We start from the raw sequence: 24,236 nt of genomic DNA on the forward strand, positions 1-24,236 counted from the left end.
GAAAAATATTTTTAATTCACTCTGACTTTAAAGTAAACCTGTCCACGTTTCACATGGATAATTACACCAACGATGAAGACACAGATGAAGACTTTGACACCCAGCTCATCATTCAACAGAGTTTACAGGATATTTATAAGCCAGGAACAGCACAACATGCACCTAAGGATGAGAGGTAATGGTTTTCTCATTGGCAATATAGTATTAAGTGTTGTATTCAACAGCTGACACTTGTCATTAGCTTAACTCTAGTGTTGTGACAAAAACAGGAGGGTCAGAATCCAAGGAGCTGTCAATTAAATATCTGTAAGATATTATGCCTAACTAGACAGGAATAATCTGGAAATAATTCAGAAATTAATTAGGCAATAAAAATATCTGAAGGAGGTTAGCAGCAAATCTGGGTGAGGTGATACAGACTGGAAATCAGAAGAAAGAAAGAAATGAGGATATGAAGGGCTAGAGAAAAACTAATACGTCTTGTCTTTGGGAATTGAAGAAACGCATAAATCTAGCCGGGACACATAGAAAGTTAGTTATCTTCAACCTTAGTAGGGTAGGTGGGGATGGGGTCCAGTCTTTGATCTACTCAAATCAAAAGGAGGAATTACATAAACTTGAACGAGGCTTCTGAAAGTGTAGATTCAGAGTTTTGTTGGACAACACTGAAAAAGGACCAGTGGGACCCTGTGTGGGGTGTAAGAAGAGTCGTCCTGGATATGGGCAGTCTGCAGTCAAGCACACCTGCTCACACACTCTCTGGCCAATCAGCAACCTTGGTCTCCTGAGGCAGTAACCATCATTTTTTCTGGGGTGATAACCCAGTTTACTTGGGATGGTAATCTCTATTTGCCTGCTGGATGTAAAACTAGAAAAATGTCTTTTAACCCCAAGAGATTTCATAACTAAATAGAGACATGATGAAGTACATCAAACTTATATAGTATTTTTAAAATGTAACAAACCACGGAGTGATCACTATGTGTCATGTTATTTTAAGAACTTCATAAATACTAACTTTTAAATTCTAATTCTCATTACCTCTCTATGAGGTAGGTCCTATTATTATCCCTATTTAGAGAGGAGGAAAGTGAGGCACAGAAAAGTTAAGTGGCTTACCCAAGGTCACAGAACTAGTAAGTGAAGAGCCAGGCAGTCTGATTCTAAAGTCTGTGCTCTGAGCCACACACTATTCCTATACTTTTGTGTTCAATTTAGGATTAGCTTTTAAAATAATCTTTAAATATTTAAAGTTTTGTAAAGAAATTAGCCTTATTAGATTATCTGTTATATTAACCTTATGATTAAAACCTTAAATTGCATAACTGAGTAACTGACTTTGAACTCATAATTTTAGGCTGAAAGGTATAAGAGAGTTGGGCTAAGGAGAGTATTGAAATGTTTCAGAGAAACTGAAATTGACTGTGGTTATGCATCTACTTGATTAGATTTGCAGGAACTGTATGATACGTAGACAGGCTTGCTGATTTAGTCAGGTACTTGAAGGAGTTAGAAAACTAGAACATACTTGTGACATGTGGAGTAATGGTCCCATCCAAAGATGTCCTAATTTCTGGAACCTTACATGGCAAAGGAGAAGTAAGGCTACAAATGGAATTATGGCTGCTAATCAGCTGACTTTTAGATAGGGGGTATATGCTGGATTACCCAGGTGGTCCCAGTGTAACACAGGATCTTTAAGTGTGAAAGAGGGAGGCAGGAGAGACAACTTGGGAGATGGCAGTGTTAAAAGGACTAAACCCAACATTGCTGGCTTTGAAGATGGAGGCAAGGAGTCCACAAGCCAAGAAATGTGGGTGGCTTCTAGAAGCTAGAAAAGGCACAGATAGATTCTCCCCAAGAGCCTACAGAAGGAACACAGCCCTGCTGACACCTTGATTTTAGTCCAGTGATGACTGTTTTGGATTTTTGAACTACTGAACTGTAAGATAATAAATTTGTTTTATTATTGTTGTTTTAAGCCACTAAGTGTGTGGTTACTTCTTACAGCAGCTATAGAAAACTAATACAATACTAAATCTATGAATGCAGGTTTAAATGTTTAAGATAATTTAATTGACCAAATTGTAAACAGGACAGACTGTCAGAGGGAATTTATTCTCCTCAACCTGGGTTCTTTAAATAATTAAAGAATGGAAGGTGGCCAGGTGTGGTGGCTCACGCCTGTAATCCCAGCACTTTGGGAGGCTGAGGCGAGCAGATCACGAGGTCAGGAGATCGAGACCATCCTGGCTAACACAGTGAAACCCCGTCTCTGCTAAAAATACAAAAAATTAGCTGGCCGTGATGGTGGGCACCTGTAGTCCCAGCTACTCTGCAGTGAGCCGAGATCGTGCCACTGCACTCCAGCCTGGGCGACAGAGTGAGACTCCATCTCAAAAAAAAAGAATGGAAGGTGACAATCCTTATTTGCTAGGTTTTAAAATAAGTTTTATAAATTGAGATTTAAAGCCTTAAATAATAAAAACATTACTTAACTGCTAATAGTGTTTTCTGAGCACACATTCTGACTGTGAATATTTTTTAATACACCATTTTTATTTACTATTTTTTAAAATAGTTTCTGCTAGAATCATTGACATTCTATAATGGCCATCAAATTTTACCATGAGATAGTGTGACATTTCAGTCATAGGCAGGCTTGATTCAGTTCAGCCAACACTGATTAAGGGCCTACTGCAATCCAGGCTCACATAGTCCTTGCCCTAAAGAAGCTAACAGGCTAATGCGGAAGACAGATAGAGTTAAGGAGCTTCCCTAGAATTTTGTTAAGGGCCACATTACATTTTACAAATAGAAGTATTTCTATTATGCCTCAGTCATTGCCTCCTATGCAAGTTCATCCTGGATTAACTACTACTACTATTACCCTTTCCTTTTGATTTATATCAGATAACAGTTTTTTCTCCTCAGTTTTGGAATTACATATGTATTTTTCTCTATGCAGTTTCCATTCCTTTTTGAGCGCTGAGTATAAGAAGATAGTTGAAACAATAGAGAAAGTTAAGTACTCCTCTTCTATCCCCTTTAACTTGTGGTAAGATGTGATGGTGACATTGGCTGGACGCAGTGGCTCATGCCTGTAATCCCAGCAGTTTGAGAGGCCAAGGCGGGTGGATCGCCTGAGGTCAGGAGTTCGAGACCAGCCTGGCCAACATGGTGAAACCCCGTCTCTACTAAAAATGCAAAAAATTAGCCAGGCATGGTGGCGGGCGCCTGTAATCCCAGCTACTCGGGAGGGTGGGGTAGGAGAATTGCTTGAACCCAGGAGATGGAGGTTGCAGTAAACCGAGATTGTGCCACTGCACTCCAGTCTGGGCAACAGAGCAAAACTCTGTCTCACACACAAAAAAAGGAAAGATGTGATGGTGATGTCTGGCAGCATTTCCGCTCGAAGCTCAGGAAGCCTAGAAGCAGGAGCTCTTTGCTTCATTGAGCTGAACACTATGGGGGTCCACAGCTGATTGTCAAGAGTCTGATGTAGGCTTTTCTGGGAGAAAATACTTCAGCTCAATGAAGCAAAGAGCTCCTGGGTTCCTTCCTAGACAGAGCTGTTTTTTTGTAAGTAACAAGATGCTGGGGGTGTTCACAGGCCCAGGTGTGGAACGCTAGATGACGGCCTTACTGTCTGTCATATGCCTTTTATCTTTCATAAAAGGTGGTGCTAGAATTCTGTTGTCTTATGCATTAACTTTGGTGGTAGAATTCAGGAAGCAATATGGGCTTCCTTTTAAGTGTGCCAAATGTGAATCTGTTCTCATTTGACTCGTTAATAGGTAAGGAAGATGCATTGTCACACTTAACCAAGTACCATTCCGCATTTGATGAAGCAGATGAGATAGGCTGGATTCCTCTGCATAAGGCTGCAGTGCAATTAAATAAGAAAATTTTGGAAATAACCCTAAGCGGTAAATTCCCTTTGACTCTTCTTGATGCTTCTGAGAGATAAATTTAACATTCATTTCTATATCTTCATTTGTGTGGTATGATGAATTTATTTCAGCTTCAGACCCCAGTCTGTGGGAGCAAACCACTCACAATGGTGAAACGCCACTTTTTTTGGCTGTCAGCAGTTGCCTCTTAGAAAATGCCACTTTTCTTCTTCTCAATGGCTGCAATCCAAATGCTAAGAATTTCGAAGGCAATTCTCCTCTTCTTACAGGTAAATGAATACCTTGTTTCTGAAAAAGAGTCTGTGGCACCGAGTCTCCTTCATGCCCCCAGGTTTCAAAGGCAGCTTTTTGTGCACAGTTGCAGCACTGTCACTCTGTTCCCAACTGACCAGACATGGGTACCGACCCCCCAGAAGCTTTCCATAGGCTGGCCTGTGAGGTGGCCTGATGCAAAACCTCTGCCCAATTAAGAGCAGCTCATTTTGCATGGTGCCTTGATCGAGCCAGTTAATTCTCATATAAGAAATCAGAGGGGAATAGAATTACCTCATGGAGCAGGGGTGAAGGGCAGGCAGCTGAAACAGAACAGTTGGTTGAAAACTATTAAGAAGCAGATAGTCATATCTCTAGATCACTCCTGCCCAATCCCAGCAGAATCCTGGAGGTTTATTCTCTGCCTAGCTTAAACGGAGAGTCTCTGGACCATGGAATTTTAGGTGACGGTGGGAGTACTAGATTGAAAACACTGGAGGAATTAAGCAAACATAATTGAGACCGCCCAGCCCTCCTCCTAGAAGGCTGGCAGCCAGGCCCTTACCCTTCAGGCTGCTGGGGGTTTTCTGGAGGAATCTGCCCAGCCCAAGAAGAAAGAACTAAAGATAGTGACATTGGGGCTTTCCCAATAAGTGGCCCTAACATATCAACCTATTGTTAAACCCACAGTCCACAAGCCCCACCCTCTGCTTAAAATTTCCAACCAGCTTTTTAGTCTTCAACTTTTAATTATGAGCAAATAGCCGAAGGCTATCTGAGGAAAATCTTCAACAAACAGAATTAAGCAACTTTAAGATTATTTAGGAAAAATAAAATTTAAAGGGAAATTGTCATTAACTTCCTCAGAGAAACCATTTTAATAAGAACAAGATGTTAGCAAAATTAGAAAACAAAATATTCTTGAAAATTAAAAATATGAGCAGATATTTTAAAAACCAAAACAATGCTGGAAGATGGAGTTCAGGAAAGCTTCCAGAAGAAGAAAATAAGAAATGGAAAATAGGAAAGAAGTGAAAATTAGTTGGATGATCCAAGAGGAGCAACGTGAATAAGAGGAATGAGAGAACAGACAAGATGGAGGTGGTATATGGCCAATGCAATAAGTCAAGAAAATGATTTCCTAAAATGAAGGAAAAGTGTTTCCAGAATAAAGGGCCACACTAAGTGCCAGCTCAATGAACCGTAAAAGACTCAATACCCTCGGCACTTTGTCTTAGAGCAATGAGAGAACTTTCTGTGGCAAATTATAAATGGTTATTAGCAGAATTCATACTGATTCAGCACCTCAGCAGCTAGCAAGACTCCTCATACACATTTGATGCCAATAATTAATGAATGAATAGCAAGATGGATAAAGTTAGGTGTTTTAGGATCTTGGGGGTCTAAGTATCCTTCTCTAAATGTGAGTTCACACTATAAATGCAGAAAAGCCAATTATTAGAGGATTTTGTGTAACAAAAAGTTCTTTAAAATGTAACATGTAGAAATAAATTCAAGGATACATGTGAAAATGTTAACAAAGATCATCTCAGAGGTGGAATTAAACTTTTCTACTTACACAGCCTCTTTTAAATTATAATAAAAAATCATAAAAAGCTAAAAAAAAAAAAAAAAAAAAGAGACAAGTCACTAGGGAAGACTCACAAGTCACTGTGGAAAGAAGTTTCCACAGACTTCCTGAGAGAAAAAAAAGGAATACATAATATAAAAAAGATGAAAAATCAGAGTGGTTTCAGACATCTCAATGGTAACTAGAAGCTTGAAGTAATTGGTGGTGAATAATAGTTTTACAGATTCTGAGGAAAAAATACTTTCAACTTAAAATTCTATATTTCCTCCAACTCTCAAATCTGACAGTAGATTAAAGACATAAAATATATTTTCAGGCATAGGAAATCTCAAAAACTTTCTTGCTCCCTGCTGTTAGGAAGCTAACGGAGCAAATGTTCTACCAACATCGGAGTAAAGTAGAAAAACAAAAGCTTGGGATCCAGGAAACAGAAGATCCAAGCCAGATGGGAGGCAAATGAGATCCCTAAGATGAGGGGAATAACGATCTTAGGATGACCAAATATGACCAGGCACTGAGGTCCAGATTGGAACAGGTTAGGAGGCCCCAGGTAGAGGCTTCTTCAAGGCCATGGTGGCCTAGGAATGACATCTTGAAGGGAGATGTTGACAGTTTAGAGAGTTTGGGGTGGAATTAATGATAAATTGGAAACTAAGCAAATGAAACATAAGACAAGTATTAACTCCAGGGAAAACAAAAAGATGTGCAGAAAAGGAAATGTAAATATGGCCTACCTTTGAATAACATACATGAAGGTAAATATTAAATATTTAACAAAAATTATGCTTCAAAAATATTAGGATGGTGGGACGAGAAATGTGCACATGTGGTGGGGACAGGAGGAAAAAAGTTAAATCCTCATTTTCTATGGTAAGAAGTCATTAAATTATACCAAAACCAAAAATCAACAAGTATCAATACAAGCAGGTTACTTAGAGACATGGGCATGAAGAACAAAGAATCAGCTAAAGGATCCCTCTGGAGAAGGAAAAAGATGGTAGGGAAAGAGTAATGGACTTCACAGTAATTGGCTCTTTAAGTTCTGTACATGTATAGCTTTTATCAAAATAAAAGCTGAAAATTAGGCTGTACACGGTAGTTCACGCCTGTAATCCCAGCACTTTGGGAGGCTGAGACGGGCGGACACCTGAGATCAGGAGTTTGAGACTAGCCTGACCAACATGGTGAAACCCTGTCACTACTAAAAATACAAAAATTAGCAGAGCATGGTGGCAGGCATCTGTAGTCCCAGCTACTCGGGAGGCTGAGGCAGGAGAATCGCTTGAACTAGGGAGAGACGAGGTTGCAGTGAGCCGAGATTGCGCCACTGCACTCCAGCCTGGGTGACAGAGCAATACTGTCTCAAAAAAAAAAAAACAACACTGAAAATTAAAGAGAGACCAACAGAGTACTGCCAAAAATTAGGATTTGGGGTCCCTTCATGGTTTGTCCCAAGATGCTAAGGCTTTGCATTTTATAGAAAAAACACTGAGCAGAAGAGCCTTCTCTGAGAAAGCACGCATAAACCATAAAGCACCCTAGCACTGTATAGTGAAAAGAACTCTGGGTCAGATCTAACCTCTCTAAACCTGTTTCCTTGTCTATAAGATAGTATTTGTCTTGTGCGTAGAAAAATCACATATGTAAAAACCATGAAGCTGTGAAGCCTGTTGTAACGATGGTAGAGCTAGTTTTCCTCTCTTCACTTCAGCCTATCTGGCAGGTCAAATGATTCCATTTCTGTGGCACCTAAACAGCATGTCCCCATTGATAGGTCATGGAAAATGCTGGGTTAAAAAGTTAAGCAAATGCATTGCAAGATTCCTCAGAGACTTCAGTATACCAATGTGCAAAGTGAATCTTGAAGAGGGTGACAGAATATACAGTGCTGGCTGAGAGCAGTGGCTCACGCCGGTAATCCCAGCCTTTGGGAGGCCGAGGCAGGAAGATCACTTGAACCCAGGGGTTTAAGATCAGCCTGGGCAACATACCAAGACTGCATCTCTACAGAAATTTTTAAAGAAATTAGCCAGGCATGGTGGTGTATGCCTGTAGACCCAGCTTCTTGGGAGGCTAAGGCAGGAGGATTGACTGAGCCCAGGAGTTCAAGGCTGCAGGGAGCTATGATTGTACCACTGCACTTCAGCCTGGATGACAGAATGAGACCCTAAATATATATATTTACATACATACATACACACACACATACACATATATACACACACACACACACACACACAGTGTTCCCAAGCCTTTTATTATTATTTTAACTACAAAATCATTTTCTTTACATTTCCTTACAGAAACTGAAGGGGCTTTCTGCACAACATACTTCGGTGTGTTGCCAAAGTGTGTGAATGCAGAAATGATAGAACTATCATCTTCTATAGCCTCAACCACTCCCACCAGACGTGCATATTTCAATTGTGTTTTAGTCATTCATTTTCTGGGGTAGATTCTGTTTTGTTTTTTTTTTAATTTTTGCCATGTGTCAGAGTCTGGGCTGTCTTTTGTTTTTTTCTTACTTTAAAGCAGCTACAAACATTTCCAGGACTGTACTGAATAATTAAGTTCCCATTTTCTTGAAGAATAACGATAAGTGAAAGGTTTACATTTGTGTTTCAACCACATAAGCAATGAATAATTACTCATGGCTTACAGAAAAACATAGTCCATTGATGTAAAACATTCTCAGTATTATTTGACACATGCCTTACTTTACAATCTGTTTCCTAAACACAGAATGTTGGGGTCTGGGAGTGGGTGGGAAGAACTGCTTAAGAAAGCCTGAGGGATACTTGCAGATATGCTACTCTGGTCTTAACTTCCTGTTGAACACGCCCACCACACTTCTCATTTCCCAGCTGTGCTGCGTGACTTCTATGACATGGCTGCCTTGCTGATCAACTATGGAGCAGATGTCAATCTGCGCTGTGCCAACGAGAGGACAGCTCTCCATGAAGCAGCCAAACTGGGCAGAGAGGACGTGGTGAAGCTTATGCTGGTTTCTGGGGCACACCCTGACCCACAGAGCACGTATGGATTCACTCCTCTTGCTCTTGCTGCCCAAAGTGGACACACTGAAATCATGGAAATGTTACTGCGGAAAGGCAAGATCTTCTGTTTGGTCAGCACACTAACAAAGGGTAACATGATCCAGGGGTTCTCCTCTTAATGGAGAGCTTCAAAATAATAAAAGTTAACATTTTATTTAAGCATAATATAAATGTTTGATAAAAATTATGGGTTAATAGTGTTTACTGAGAAGCCTAACATAAAGATTGAATTTTTTATTAGGTCTGACATACTTTCCCTAAAGTTACCAGGATGCAGGTTACATTTACTTAACATTCCCTCACTGTGCTAAGATGATGATGGTTTTTTAACTTTTTTGTGGTGTTGTCCTTTTCTAGAATCATAAAATCAAACACCCTGCAACATACTCTACACGTTACCTCTGCCGAAGTCCAAATCATGAGGCAGTTTAATCTGTTACCAAATGGCTTTAGATGTTAGGAAATTCTTCCTGATTTCTTCTCTTTGGGTCCCAGTTCTTCACTCTAGTAATAACCAAAACTCCAAGAGAAGGGGAAAGCAACTTAAACTTATTGGGTAGTGTCTATGCAACAAGCATTAAACTACCCATGTTGCCTCATAACCCTTTAAAAACTCTGTGAGGTAGGTATTATCCTCATTTTATACTTGAGGAAAGTGAGGGTCAGCCATGGTACCAGTTGCATGACTTCCCTTCAAACATGCCCCCTCCCCTATCCCCAGCTCTGTAGCTGTGGTCATTTTGAATCCTGGCTTAACTAGCAGGGACCCTTGGCTCAGAGAACTTTGGCCTTTACTGTCTTTGAGGAGAGCTCATTGATGACATTGTTAGATGAAGCAAGGTAGGATCAATCTAAAGCTTTTTTTCAAAAAAGCAAATTTTTACCAAGATTTTTAAAAGTCTCAATAATAGAATTATCTTTATTCTCCTCCCTGTCTAGAAGTATTATTTTGTTCTTTAACAATACATAGTCCTGGTCTCCAGTATTCTAGATGGCAGAGACTCCTATATTTAAGAACAACCTTGTGCTTTTTAGACATATCTAAATCTTTCCTGTTGTATAGGGGAGGCTAGTTTCTAATCAATGGCCATAAGACATTTTAAGTAAAATGTTTTAAATGATCAATATAAGAAATGTCTAAAGTCATTAGGTGGAATAACAAAAGTAAACATTGGAATCTTTCATTTATGAGGAAAGAGTAACCTTTTGTATAGATCATTGATTAAAATACAGAGAAAGAAGCAATAAATGTTAAATCCTTTACCCTGCAAAGAAACCAGTATCAGTTGACCTCAGTGAGTAAGCATTTCCTTTAAGTGACTCCTTACGAAGTAATTTGCACCAAGTGACATAGATGGTAAATGACAGAGCCAGTATTTCAAGGTACATCTGTCTGATTCCAAATCACATTACCACCCTACATTGCTAGAGTGGCAACATGGCATCATAGATATAAGCCCTGGGTCTAGAATACCTGTATATGAATCCTGACTACCTTGCTTACTAGCTGTGCATCTTTGGGGAAGTCACTGAAACTCAATGAGTTTCTTCATCTTTAAAATGAGTATGTTAAGCACCTACTGCTGGGGGTTGTTACAAAGTTTAAAAATTATTATACATATAAAGGAACCAGCACATAGTGGACACTCAATAAACAGAGGCTTATTGGACTTCTTAAGGCATTCTTGGAATGGGGTTCTTGGGCAGCCACTGGACCCTGATGACTCTTATGGAGTCTGTGTTAAATTAAAGTCACTACATCTTTTTTATGTGAGTTTCAGAATGCTTTCCGTAACTTTTGTCCATTCAAATGCTACTCTTTCTTCAGAGCCCATTTTACTGGGAAGACTTCCACAACTGACCCAAACTCTCTTCTCCTTCCTTCACCTCCCAGCTCCCCTTACAACCCCAGCCCTAGATCTTCTAGAAGACCTTTTGCCTGTACCTGTACTCTTATTATTCACATCACTCACATAACACTTAACATACAGGGTGTAAGTTAAGCATTCTTAATCTGAAAATCTGAAATCCAGAATCTTCTAAAATCTGAAACTTTTTCAACATCAACATAATGCTCAAAAGAAATTCCTACTGGAGCATTTCAGATTTCGGATTTCTGGATTTGGGACTTGTAAGTATAATGCAACTTGTAAGTGTAACGCAAATATTTTTTTAAAAACCCCTGAAATCTGCAACAGTTCTGGTCCCAAGCATTTTGGATAAGGGATACTCTGTACTAATAACTGTACAACAACTTACTTCTTTGGCTATTGGCAGTTCCTAACCTCAATTAAAAACAGTTACAGTGTCTCCTACTATGGTCCCCTACAAACAAGCTAAAACAGAACAAATGCCCTTTTCCACCAAAACAGTATCATTAGATGGCATGGTATTATAGTTCGATAGATTTGTCTAGTACCATCCTATATGTGTGTTATGAGTTAAGTGGGCTTTTATAGGCTGGTCTAGAAATAAAAGCAACTTTTATAACAGTATTTCTACTTGAATTTTCAAGTTCCAAACAAATGGACATCAAATTACTTCAAAAACTAACCTACTTATAATTTAGAAACTGCCATTTTTTTCTTCCCCAACTAGTTTATAAGTTACTTGAAAACAGAAGGTATATATTTTGTTACTTTGATTCTTGGTGCTTTGCTAGAGTGCGTGCTCACTAATTGCTTTTTGGTGACGGTGATATATTTTTAAGATTGCTCAAGAAATACAGTGAAAAATAATTTTTGCATTAACAAGTCTTTCTCCTCTTAGGAGCTAATGCTCATGGGCAGGCCTCTGATTCTTCTTCCATCTTACTTGAAGCCGCAAGTGGAGGAAATCCAGATGCTGTGGCTCTCTTGCTGGAGTACGGAGCTGATGCCAACATCCCTAAGAATTCAGGCCACCTGCCCATCCATGTGGCAGCTGACAGGGGCCACTTACTGTTAAGTTCAATTACATTATTGTAAATAATAAAAATAGTAATAGCTACCTTTTATTTTGAGCTGCTTCTAGGAACTTTATAATCTTTAATCACCGATCCCACAACCTAAACATACTGGTTTTTTTTTTTTTTTTTGAAATGCAGTCTCCCTCTGTTGCCAGGTGCTGGGTCTGAACCATAGACCCTGGCCAAGTGACAGATGAAAGGAGTACTTAGACATAGGTATCCAGTGAAAGAGTGGGCTAGGGGACCAGGCTGCTCAAAGAAAGAGTTGTAGCAGCCACGGCCCTGACAAGCTGGTGCTTCAGGCATTTATTTAGTACAGATTTAATGACAAAGGCTTTGACCCAGCACATCTTGTGAGTAATTAACAAAGCTCCCCCCCAACCCCCGCCACCAGAGCAGTCCTACATGTGGATGATTAAAGGCCAGTTCCGAGGCCTAAGTAAAGTAACTTATCTAGATCAATTCCCTTACACTTCCTTGTTACCTACTCTGAGAGAATTCAGCTGCCTTCAGCCAAATCCTTTCCTGAAGCTTTTGCAAAACCTCCTGGCCTTCCAAGAAGGTTTGCTTCTTTCTGTAATTTTTATAATTTTTCCCACCACGCTGACTGAACTCCTGCAGCCAGGCTGGAGTGCAGTGGCATGATCTCAGCTCACTGCAACCTCCGCCTCCCAGGTTCAAGCAATTCTCCTGCCTCAGCCTCCTGAGTAGCTGGGACTACAGGTGGGCACCACCACACCAGCTAATTTTTGTATTTTTAGTAGAGATGGGGTTTCACCATGTTGGCCAGGATGGTCTCGATCTCTTGACCGCGTGATCCGCCCGCCTTGGCCTCCCAAAGTCCTGGGATTACAAAGCTTGAGCCACCGCGCCCAGCCCTAAACATACCTTTTAAAGATGAGAAACTCTTAGGAGAATTGCTTGAACCCGGGAGGCGGAGGTTGCAGTGAGCCAAGATCGCACCACTGCACTCCAGCTTGGGCAAAAAGAGGAAACTCCGTCTCAAAAAAAAAAAAAGAAACTCTTGACCAACTAGGAAAAACTAGAAATGGCTGTTTAACCTCTGAAGCCACCGAAGAGATAGAAAACTTTTTTTCTCAGGTACTTAGACAATATGGGAAGCCTCAGGTCTCTGAGCTAAGTCTGAATTTTATAGCTTAGACGGTAATTCCATTCAATTTTACTTGGTATCTGAGCTTCTGGATGAAGGAATTATGCTTTTTTTTTTTGGTTGCGGGTTCTAAATGCCCCCTGAATATTGATGCTATCTAGTATTACTATAAAACAATAATAAGTTAGTGCTACATCTTAAAAACAATGTTGAAATGCATTTTGAAATTCTTTCTCAGAGCTCTAAAGATACTGATTCCAGTTACGGATCTTGCTGCCATTAAGCAGAGTGGGATCAGTCCAGTTCACTGCGCAGCAGCAGGAGCACATCCTCAGTGCCTGGAACTCCTCATCCAGGCTGGATTTGATGTGAACTTCATGCTGGATCAGAGAATTAGCAAACACTACGATGACCACAGGAAGTCAGCTTTGTATTTTGCTGTATCAAACAGTGACCTCTCTTCAGTCAAGCTGCTTCTGAGTGCTGGAGCTCTGCCTAATCAAGACCCGGTTAACTGCCTCCAGATAGCCCTCAGGATGGGCAACTATGAGCTGATCAGTCTGCTGCTAAGGCATGGGGCCAATGTCAATTACTTCTGCAGAGTTAACCCTTTACATTTCCCATCAGCACTGCAATACACTCTGAAAGATGAAGTCATGCTCAGGATGCTGCTGAACTATGGGTATGACACAGAGCGATGTTTTGATTGCCCACATGGAGACAAAGTCCATCCTTCCTATACTGTTGAAGGCTGGACATCTACAGTTATCAAAGATACTAAGGTAAGTCCACAGTATTGGCTGTATTCCCTTACAGTCATTATTGGTGTCCCTGGAACTATGGCAATAAATAGATTACATCCATTCTCTCCAGAGGCTTAGTTGAAGAGATCCTAGTATAATAATTATATGATAAAATAATTATGATAAAATAAACAAAATAGTAGAAAGATAAAAAAGGAACAAAAACAGTACAGAGGTAAAAGTGATTTAACTCTGCCTAGCAGTGTGAGGAAGTTTCATAAATGAAGCAACTGATTAAATGATTTATTTTGATCATATTTCTGATGAAAAAAGAATCAGAATAAGTATAGTTGACCACTACCATCCCTTCCCGTTTTTGAGACATTTTTCCGTCTTGGCTTTCATCACACCACATCTCCTTTGACTACAATGCTAAACCACAGATACTTTGTGTTTTTCATTTACTTTCCTAATTCTGACTTTGTTTCCCTCAGTTCTGTGAAGTAATAACTTTGTCATGGCTGCAACATCTCTCTGGAAAGGTTGTTCGAGTGATGCTTGATTATGTTGATCAAGTTCGGATCTGTTCAAAGTTGAAAGCTGTGCTCCAAAAACAGGGGATCTGGTCAGAAATACATTTTATCTTAAGTAAGTATCCTTCTTGTAGAATGACTTTTTAAAAAAATACTAATTGTATTCTTATTTGGTTGTTTTAGAATTAGAACACCCTTCTCTTCTGGTTAAAAGCTTGACTTAAACCAGAAAAATACTATTCCTATCTTAAAAAATGTTACTAACTACATTTAATTTGTATTTATTACCTTTTCCGAGGAGATAAAATCTGTTAGGTAACTACTTATTATATAGGTAGGTAATACTTTCATCCCAATCCACCTAAACCATGGAAACAAAAGAACACCATGGACATAGGAATGAAAAGCTATTATATGGCAATAAAAACAAGGATGAGAAAAAGCTAAGAGCCATGTCTGTAGAGGGTATCAAAATGACCTTCTTCAAGCAAATTCAAAGTAGCACGTAAGACAAATAAGTAATTTATTTCATTTTATTTCCCCTTGGGTGGTAATCTTCAGTTCCTACCCTGTCCCTGAGGGTGCTAAAACACAAAGATTTTTTTTTTTTTTTTTTTTGAGACAGAGTCTCACTGTGTCAACCAGGCTGGAGTGCAGTGATGCAATCACAGCTCACTGCAACCTCCGCCTCCTGGATTCAAGCGATTCTCCTGCCTCAGTCTCACTAGTAGCTGAGATTACAGGCATGCAGTCACCACGCCCAGCTAATTTTTGTATTTTTAATAGAGACGGGGTTTCACCACGTTGGCCAGGCTGGTCTCGAACTCCTGGCCTCAAGTGATCCACCTGCCTCGGCCTCCCAGAGTGCTGGGATTACAGGCATGAGCCACCCCGCCTGGCCACATGCAGATTTAAGAACTTCAGATCTCACAGGCCAGATCCATGATTGATGCCAGTCTTTGGATTCTAACTTGACATGGCTCTGGAACCATATCTACAACAAGGATTGCAATAAGAACTGAAAAACTGTTTCCCTATTGACTTTGCCATTTAGTAACAGCCAATGAAATGCTATCAAATACATTTGCTAACAAAACCCTAAGACACTAAAAAAAAGTTCTTTTTCTCTTTGGATAATGTGCCTTTTCTTTTTAGCAAACCCTCGCTCCCTAAAACATTTGTGCCGCCTAAAGATCCGGAAATGCATGGGACGGTTACATTTGCGCTGCCCTGTCTTCATGTCATTTCTTCCATTACCCAATCGTCTAAAAGCATATGTCCTTTACAAAGAATACGACCTTTATGGACAAGGAATTTTTACAGGAACCTGGTAATCAAACCATTCTAATGGAAAAGGTATAATTTTGCAGCCATGTTCCTTAAAATTTCACTTATGTATGATTCATATTTTTTGCTTTACCCACCAACTAAAATCTCAATGCAGTCTAAGTCCTTTAAAAAGTAGCTCTGCTTGGGAGGCTGAGGCAGGAGGATTGCTTCACCTTGGGAGGTCAAGGCTGCAGTGATCACGCCACTGCACTCCAGCCTAGGTGACCGGAGCAAGACCCCATCTCTAAAAGAAAAAAAAAATTTCTTCAAGTAGCTTTGAACATAGCCTCTCAACATATAAATGACTAGCATTCTCTAGGCAGTTAAAAAAAAAATAAAACCCAAATAGTAAAAATTTCAATTAACTGAAATACACCAGTTTTATATAAATCCAATGTCTATGTGCCCAAAATAATAGATGCCACTTCTGACAAGTCAAGATAACTCACTGCAGTATCTTTTTTATAGAGAAGTATATATATAATACAGTAGTCTCCCTTATCGTCAGAGGATATGTTCCAAGACCCGCAGTGGATGCCTGAAACCAGGGTTAGTACAGAACCCTAAACATACTGTATTTTTTCCTACACAGTTACGTATCATACAATGTTTCAGTCATCATTGGACTACATATGTAATGGTGGTCCCATAAGATTATAATGCTTATTTTTACAGTAAAAATAAGCATTATATTTACTATATGTTATAATTATATATACTATATGTTATAATATATGTTATAACATATATTTACTATATGTTGTAATTGCCTATTCAGTACAGTAACATGCTGTACAGGCTTGTAGCCCGGGAGCAATAGGCTACATAACACATGGCCTAGTGTGTAGTATACCATCCCATCTAGGTTTGTATAAGTGATTCTGTTTGCACAATGACAAAATCACCTAACAACACATCTCTCAGTAGGTATCCACATCTTTAAGCCAGTTGTTAAGCAACATACAACTGTACACACATGCCCTACAGTGTGGATACACTGGACAGAGGGATGATTCAGGTCAAGGCAGGATGGTGAGAGACTTCATCATGTTACTCAGAATGGTGTGCAATTTAAAACTCATAAATTATTTGTTTCTGAGATTTTCATTTTAATACTTTTTTTTTGAGATGGAGTCTTGTCCTGTCACCCAGGCTGGACTGCAGTGGCATGATCTCAGCTCACTGCAACCTCTGCCTCCCGGGTTCAAGCGATTCTCGTGCCTCAGCCTTCCAAGTAGCTGGGATTACAGGTGTACACCACCATGCCCAGCTAATTTTTTTATTTTTAGTAGAAACGGGGTTTCACCATGTTGGCCAGACTGGTCTTGAACTCCTGACCTCAGGTGATCCGCCCGCCTTGGCCTCCCAAAATGCTGGGATTACAGGCATGAGCCACCACGCCTGGCCTCCTTTTAATAGTTTTGGGCTGCGGGTAACTGAAACCACACAAAGGGAAACCATGGATAAGGGGTCTACTGTACATTTCAGTGATTGGACTGAATATATACTGACCCCAGTACATGACTCAGAAGTTTGCTGTTCTTGTGGGAAAGTCCCAATATCAGCTTAGTGTCTATTACTGTTTCTTTGTAGAGTCAAGTACAGAGGTAGGGTAATTCAGTTAATTGAAATAGAACCCTCAATTGAAATTTCCATATTAATGAGAAATGTGTGTGTCCCTTCTTTCCACAAAACCCTGGCTATGGCTGACCATTTACTGGTTAATGTGATCACTGGAATTGGAATTACAAGTGTTTTCAAATGAATGATGGCTTATGGTTTCTGTATTGAACCTAGCCTGATAATGGACATGAAGAGGCTCATTGATGGCAGTTACGTTAAATTTTTATTTCTATATATTTCATACTGCATGTAAGTATAGGTTCCTTTTTCTGAGATGGAGTCTCGCCCTGTCACCCAGGCTGGAGTGTGGTGGTGCAATCTCAGCTCACTGCAACCTCTGCCTCCTGGGTTCCAGAGATTCTCATGTCTCAGCCTCCCGAGTAGCTGGAATCACAAGAGTGTGCCACCACACCCAGCTAATTTTTGTATTTTTAGTAGAGATGAGATGGGGTTTCACCATGTTGGTCAGGCTGTCTCGAACTCCTGACCTTAAGTGATCTGCCTGCCTTGGCCTCCCAAAGTGCTGGGATTACAGGCATGAGCCACTGTGCCAGGCCTGTATGTAAGTATACATTTCTATGTGTGGAAAGTGAGGAAAGAAACTGAAAAAGACATTCATTCAACCATACTTGTGTCACATTTAGAAGCCATATCAACAGGGAAAACAGGTAGAATGATATCGTCCATTTTCACTACAGCCCAGTCAGCTATGGCCTTGATGTTTATATGTTTAGTCTTGGTACTTTTTAAAAGAATTAGATAGTTCATTTTCTAGGGAAACTGAAGCTATATGATTTTTTTTCTAGTGTAGGGATTAATGGCTATATAGACTATTTCAGTAAGCACAGACTTTAAATTATTTTTATAGTTTTTTTACATTAAAAAATTTATATAGCTGACATGAATAGTTTTTATTTTTTTAAATCAAACTGATAAGTGAGTGGTAGATTATATATCTTTCAATATAGAAATATATTTAGGCTATACATGCACTTATATCAGATAAATTATATAATTCTAAAGTTAATTTCATCTATTCCCTGTACCTTCTAAAAGTGTATACACATTTCTATAAAATCCAAAACAAAACACTAAATCCCAGAAGAAAGTAACTATTTGACATAAACTATAAAGAGCACATGGGATGAATATGCATTAGTATTGAAATTACAGATCCAAGCTATACTGTGGTATGCACAATAACCTGCCCCTGTAAATTAGGGGAATTTCTGTAAGTAGGACCAAACAGTAGCAAGTATACGTCAATTAATGAAGTCTTTTTCCTTTACTAAAAGAAAAAAAGTCACCAGTGATCGATTAGTTTGCTTCTATAACAAACTTTTCCCAATAAAGTGACATTTTTTTTTTCATTTTAGCTGCTGTGGAATTATAGTTGGGCTAGCTGTATAATTTATAATGTCATAACAGATTAAGAAGTCCATTGTTTTACAAACATCTGAAATTACTTTGAGAAATAAAGTTCCGAGTATCAAATATTTCATTAAAAAACACTGTACAAAAATCATGGGCTTTATTATACATTAAAAAATCTTCTAACAACTTTTTTCCTGAAGCCTTGTCAGTATATACCTATTGTGACAAAATGAAAAAATAAGTTCTCCACCCCACATGTATACCAATACCATGATCACATAAAGTCGAGTTCTTCAAATCCAATTCTAAAGTGAAACATTGCATGATTTTAAATTGTACACTGCATGATTAATAGTATCAGTGAAATAAGAATTAATTCACTTACATTACAAAATCACCAAATATACAAAGCAATTTTGCGTATTAGTTACAGCTTAATCCCCAGTCTCATATTAACTGAAGTAAATTTCATGAGTGAAGCCACAGAGATTGGTTAAAAAGTATAATATAGTTCCAGTTTCAAATCTTTATGTATTACTAATTAATGTAGAAAGACAAAATCTCATGGGAGAAGAGTAAACCAAACTTGCTAAAAATAAAAGGCTGCTTTCTACAATTGGTGTGTTTAAATATTTAAAATACAATCTGAATGCTAAGAGGTTGTTTCAGAACCAACATTAATAATTTCATTTTAGGGCCGGGCACAGTGGCTCACGCCTGTAATCCCAGCATTCTGGGAGGCCGAGGTGGGCGGATCACGAGGTCAGGAGATCGAGAACATCCTGGCTAACATGGTGAAACCCCGTCTCTACTAAAAATACAAAAAATTAGCCAGGCGCAGTGGTGGGCCCCTGTGGTCCCAGCTACCCGGGAGGCTGAGGCGGGAGAATGGCGTGAACCCAGGAGGTGGAGCTTGCAGTGACCCGAGATCGCGCCACTGCACTCCAGCCTGAGCAACAGAGCAAGACTCTGTCTCAAAAAAAATTTTTTTTCACTTTATTCAGGTGGCAGGTTTTACAATATACTAGCTCTTAGGATCTCTCAGCATTAATAGGATTCAAATTTTAAATAATATGGTTCCTAGATATAATGCAAAATTAACTCAGATGCCTTTACCATATACAATTTTATCTTCCCTAGGATGCACATCCTACTGACCTTTTCCCAAGCATAGTGGAAACACATTTACCACCCCTAGATTGTAGAGCCTGAGGATTCTTTTGAAATTAAACAATAATCATTGCAGATGTGGCAAAAACTAGACTAGCTTTAGGGACTCTGTTCAAGATAATAGCTTTAGTCCCTTGTTAGCAAGTTCTCAAAATTTTTAAAGGTAGAAGGAATAACTGGTTTCCTATCTACTGACTTCATTGCCATAGTTACAAACAAACATACTGTTCATATAGGTAACAGAATGCATTGTAGAAGTAGGCAGGCTTAATGTCTTTTCTTTTTAAAAAGCAGTTTTGTTGATTTCTAACACCATTAAGTCTAAGTTTGAATGTGAGAAAAGATATCCCAAAATCTAATCCAATTACCCTCAAAGCATCTCAAGAGCTAGAAGGGATTTCAAAGGAGGGTAACAATCAGCTTTACCACTAGGCAGAAACCCATGGGCAGCCTTTAAATAACAAAAAGAGCTTATTAAAACAGATACTTAAATTTCTGCAGTAATGGAATAGTTCATATAGTTCAATAGTAACGGAACAAAAGCTGAATCATCTAAAATTGTTAAACCCACTCATAACTTCTATTTAGCATTGGAATGCACTTTGATCTGACCTATGGAGATGGGTTTATTATTGTAGAAATTCCTGTGAACATGACTTAAAACGAACTACAGGTCTGTCCAGCATCCTTAAGTCTGCCAGTGCCCTTAACTCTAGCCTACACTATGACCCAGGGTGCTGACAAGGGGCAGCACTTGCTACCATGCAAAGCACCAGCTTAGTAAAGCTGCCTCCTAATGATGAACACCTTCCTTGTAGAATAACAGATTTCATCTGAACTAAGTGAGGTGACAATTTGTAGTATAAACAAAAGACTTAATGGAACAGAAAGCTCCAGTCTCCAAAAGGTCTTAAAAACAGGACTTGCCATGACTACTTAAGTGCTGGCAACAGAATAAATTCCAACTTCAACAAAACAAAAGAACTGATACACTATTGTGAAAGCATTCCCTTTGGTAAGCACAAAATAAACTTTTTATCAAAAGTATTTCATAAATTTCTACTTTTTTACTGTATGTTTTGGTAACATAAAGCATCAGTAAATAAACGTTACACCCATTTGGCACATGGATAGAAGGAATATCATGATCCTATATATCATTATCCTATTCCTACAGAAAACAATGTACATATACAGTGTGAAACAGCCGAGTTATATTTTGAGATCTAAAACAGATGCCATTTCTAATGCAGAACTAAGAAGAAAAAACCGTATATCAAAGAAAAAAAAGTCTTAGTGGCTAACCTCTTGAAAAATTTGTAAATGTGTGACTATGTAAAGTATTTTACCCACTATATTAACTTTGTATATATATACTTTTTCATGTGAAACACATGAAAACATAATTTCTATTAGCAGTGTTAAAAGTGATTACAGAAAAAAAATTAAGGTTTAACATAGACAACAGGCAGTAGAGAAATGTTATTTTAACCTTGGCACCAGGTTAAATCCTTCCTTGGTCAACTTCTCCTATACTCTACTAGGCATTCAATTCATTTTCTATCTTTCATAAAATTGGACCTTTTATTCATTTGAAGAGTAGACATATTTACAATAATTAGTGCAAATTATTCTATTCTCATACATTAGTTATTTGCCTTTGTGGATATAAAGTGGTGATTCAGTACGTTATCAAAACATGGCATTATGAAAATATTGGGAATATCAGTCTGAAATTTAAAAGATTACATTTTCTAAACTAAACTCTGGGAATTTTTACTTTAAGCATGAAACATAATTGTTATAGAACTTCTTTGAAATGTCACTTGACTTTCAATAAAAACTATTTCACACAATGCAGAAAATACAATGTATCATTCCACAGCAATATCTTTACTTGTCAATCCTAATCTAAAATGTACTGAACAAAAATCTTTTAATAAATTCCAATATCTTATTTGTAACCACTACTGCTCTGCAGCAGTAATTGAAGTCCCAACCTGAGAACTAAGAACGTGATAATAAAATGCCAAGGGCTCTATCAATCTTGAACTGAAGACACTTAAGCTTCTTTCCTACTGGCATCAAGTGCAGTACATTAGAGAAACGTGAGCAATCCCAGAAAGTGCCCTGAGATCAACAGTACCACCTGCCACAATTTGAAACCTTAAGTGTAAAATCTCTGTTCTAATTATTTTATAAAAGTTCTATTGCACATTTAATATTGTTAAAATATTTGCAAACTTGTAGAATTCTCTGTATAAAGGGCTTTAAACTTATTCAGCTAAATGCTTCCCCATCGCCAGCAAAATGTTCCTAATGAAAGAAAAGCATATCCATGAATGTCTAAGCCTGAAGAATAAATGATTTCTTATGGACACAGCCAATTACAATGCAAGAATTAAAAGTTCACAATTTGAAGGAAAAAATTCTTGAGCAAATGTAATTCCTCAGCAGTCTACTTCAGGGAGATGAGCAGGTTTCCTTTAGATGTTAATACATAGTACATTATGTTTAAGGGGGAAAAAAGATCAATGCAAACCTAAGTCATCAAGTTCAATCTGTTTTTTAAAATGTAGCTACAACAAATAAGCAAATATGAAGCTTAATCTCCTCCTTGATATTTCAACATAGTTGTTACCTTGTGCCATTTCACCATAGAAACTGTCAAATTCCAAGGGGGAAATATCTACCAAAAGTATAAGTTTATGCTTCTGACTCTCTCTTCTTTCCTCCTTCTCCCAAATCACTCTCTTCTGACTGGCTACTGCTAAGGACAACAAACTGCCCCTCACTACTGGCTTGGTTTGGTCTACTGGAAGCAGCTATCAACCGACTTTGTTCTTCCAAGTCCTAGTGGAAAAGACAAAAAAGAAACTAAGTTACTTGTCTGCAGTCAAATGGCAAATTATGCAGTTAAGATACATTCTTGAGAGCCACTTCAATTCTTCTGTCATAAATATGTACACATACTTCTGACAACTTGATAAAAAGAAAAGCTACACCCAAACAATACAACACCAAAATGAATTTTGGCACCATCCTATAAAAGCCAGCATTCAAACTAAAATCTAATATTTTCTTTCTTTTTTTATGACCAACAACAAAATAAAGCCCATCATCATCTCTCACTATACATTACAGTAAAACCCTCGAAAGGGATCACCCCACACTCCTTTCCCTTCCCCTCTCCAGCCCTTTTCTCCATCCCTGTCCAATTCGTCTTGCTAAATCAGGTGTCACCTTCCCTCAGCCTCGCCTATCAAGAAAGCCTCACTTCAGTGTCATCTTTGCCACTTCCCTCTTCTTTGTCCAGACAGCAAGCCCACAGCCAATGCTTACTGATCTGTTCTAAGCATCCCAGCTGTCTCCTCTTTTCTATTCCTACTGTCAATCTACAACCCATAACACGCTCTTACAATCTCATGGATCATTTAATGCATTCTTCAAGTTTTGCTCTGAAATTTGTCTTTTAAAATTATCCTGTTGGATGGACAATGATTTGACACTCCTGGCAATATTAAAAATATACATTTCATTATATATTTCATATAACATATATATATTTATTTATTTTCCCCCCATAGAAGGCAAAATGGCTTTCAGCAATGGCAGTTAAGTCTACACAGCCTGTCAACTGCTTTGACAGAGACAACCTCCTCTGAAATATTAAAGTTCTGGTATATTTTTGAAACAGTCATATTACATGTCAACATAACTATAATGTAAACATCATATCAAAAAACAGATGTGACCCTTTTCTGCTGTGGTATGAATCATCTGTTTATGAAGTGGCTGAACAAGCAGAAACAGCCCTTCATTTGGAAATTCAAATCTGAAAGTTATAGTGCTGAATTAAGTCTTCACAAACAACACATAAAGATCCAGATATTAGGACTGTATACCTTTTCAATCTGTTTTTGTTTATTGAGTTCTTTCTGTTGCTTCTCTTTTACTCTCTCTATTTCTTTTTGTTTTTCTGATGCCCTACGATCCTAAAGAACAGATGAATAAAACTAATGAATTAAATATGAAATAACTTTAAATTTTAGACATTTCAGTTAATATCACGTGTAACCTTTCAATATTTTTTTGCATTTATACATAAGAAAGCACATCGACAGTTTATATTCAATGGTAAACAATTATCCAAATTCTAAATGCTATGTTGGTAATAGTATCACTGTTAACCTTGCTTAGCAAAATCATTTTATTTACTTGCTAATATGAAAGAGCTAATATACTACTTTAGTTAACATTCTTGGAAAATCAAGCATCTTGGATTCCTTTTTTTTTTTTTTTGAGATAGAGTCTTGCTCTGTTGCCCAGGCTGGAGTGCAGTGGTATGATCTCGGCTCATTGCAACCTCCGCCTCCCGGATTCAAGTCATTCTCGTGCCTCAGACCTCCTCAGTAGCTGGGATTACAGGTGCACGACACCACACCCAACTAATTTTTGTATTTTTAGTAGAAACGGGGTTTCACCATGTTGGCCAGGCTAGTCTTCAACTCCTGACCTCAAGTGATCTGCCCGCCTCGGCCTCCCAATGTGCTGCGATTACAGGCGTGAACCACTGTGCCCAGCCACATCTTG

At 38.5% G+C, this 24,236-nt stretch overlaps 2 protein-coding genes across 4 annotated transcripts in view; one reads left to right on the forward strand and one right to left on the reverse strand.

Moving 5' to 3' along the window:
- The first annotated feature begins 53 nt into the window (after positions 1–53).
- Positions 54–15,925, forward strand: ASB14 (ankyrin repeat and SOCS box containing 14). Of its 2 annotated transcripts, XM_054479678.2 has the most exons (10): positions 54–175; positions 2,969–3,023; position 3,261; positions 3,798–3,929; positions 4,025–4,183; positions 8,622–8,867; positions 11,583–11,754; positions 13,110–13,653; positions 14,109–14,262; positions 15,303–15,925. In XM_054479678.2, the coding sequence occupies exons 1-10, from the start codon at positions 54–56 to the stop codon at positions 15,479–15,481; spliced, it is 1,764 nt and encodes a 587-aa protein (XP_054335653.1). In that variant the 3' UTR covers positions 15,482–15,925. The 2 variants fall into 2 exon arrangements, with proteins under 2 accessions (XP_054335653.1, XP_063517117.1); XM_063661047.1 differs by lacking the exons at positions 54–175; positions 2,969–3,023; position 3,261 and having other exon boundaries at positions 3,687–3,929.
- A 2,683-nt stretch (positions 15,926–18,608) lies between these two features.
- The window catches only part of APPL1 (adaptor protein, phosphotyrosine interacting with PH domain and leucine zipper 1), a 45,273-nt gene continuing 39,645 nt past the window's right edge, over positions 18,609–24,236 (reverse strand). For both annotated transcript variants that reach the window (XM_054479670.2, XM_054479671.2), the window contains 2 exons: positions 23,549–23,638; positions 18,609–22,496 (listed from right to left, as the gene is read on the reverse strand). In XM_054479670.2, the coding sequence (XP_054335645.1) occupies positions 22,350–22,496; positions 23,549–23,638 (237 nt within the window). In that variant the 3' untranslated portion in view covers positions 18,609–22,349. The remainder of the gene's footprint in view (positions 22,497–23,548; positions 23,639–24,236) is intronic.

The sequence above is a fragment of the Pongo pygmaeus genome, chromosome 2 (genome assembly GCF_028885625.2).
Source record: "Pongo pygmaeus isolate AG05252 chromosome 2, NHGRI_mPonPyg2-v2.0_pri, whole genome shotgun sequence".
Classification (NCBI taxonomy): Eukaryota; Metazoa; Chordata; class Mammalia; order Primates; family Hominidae; genus Pongo; species Pongo pygmaeus.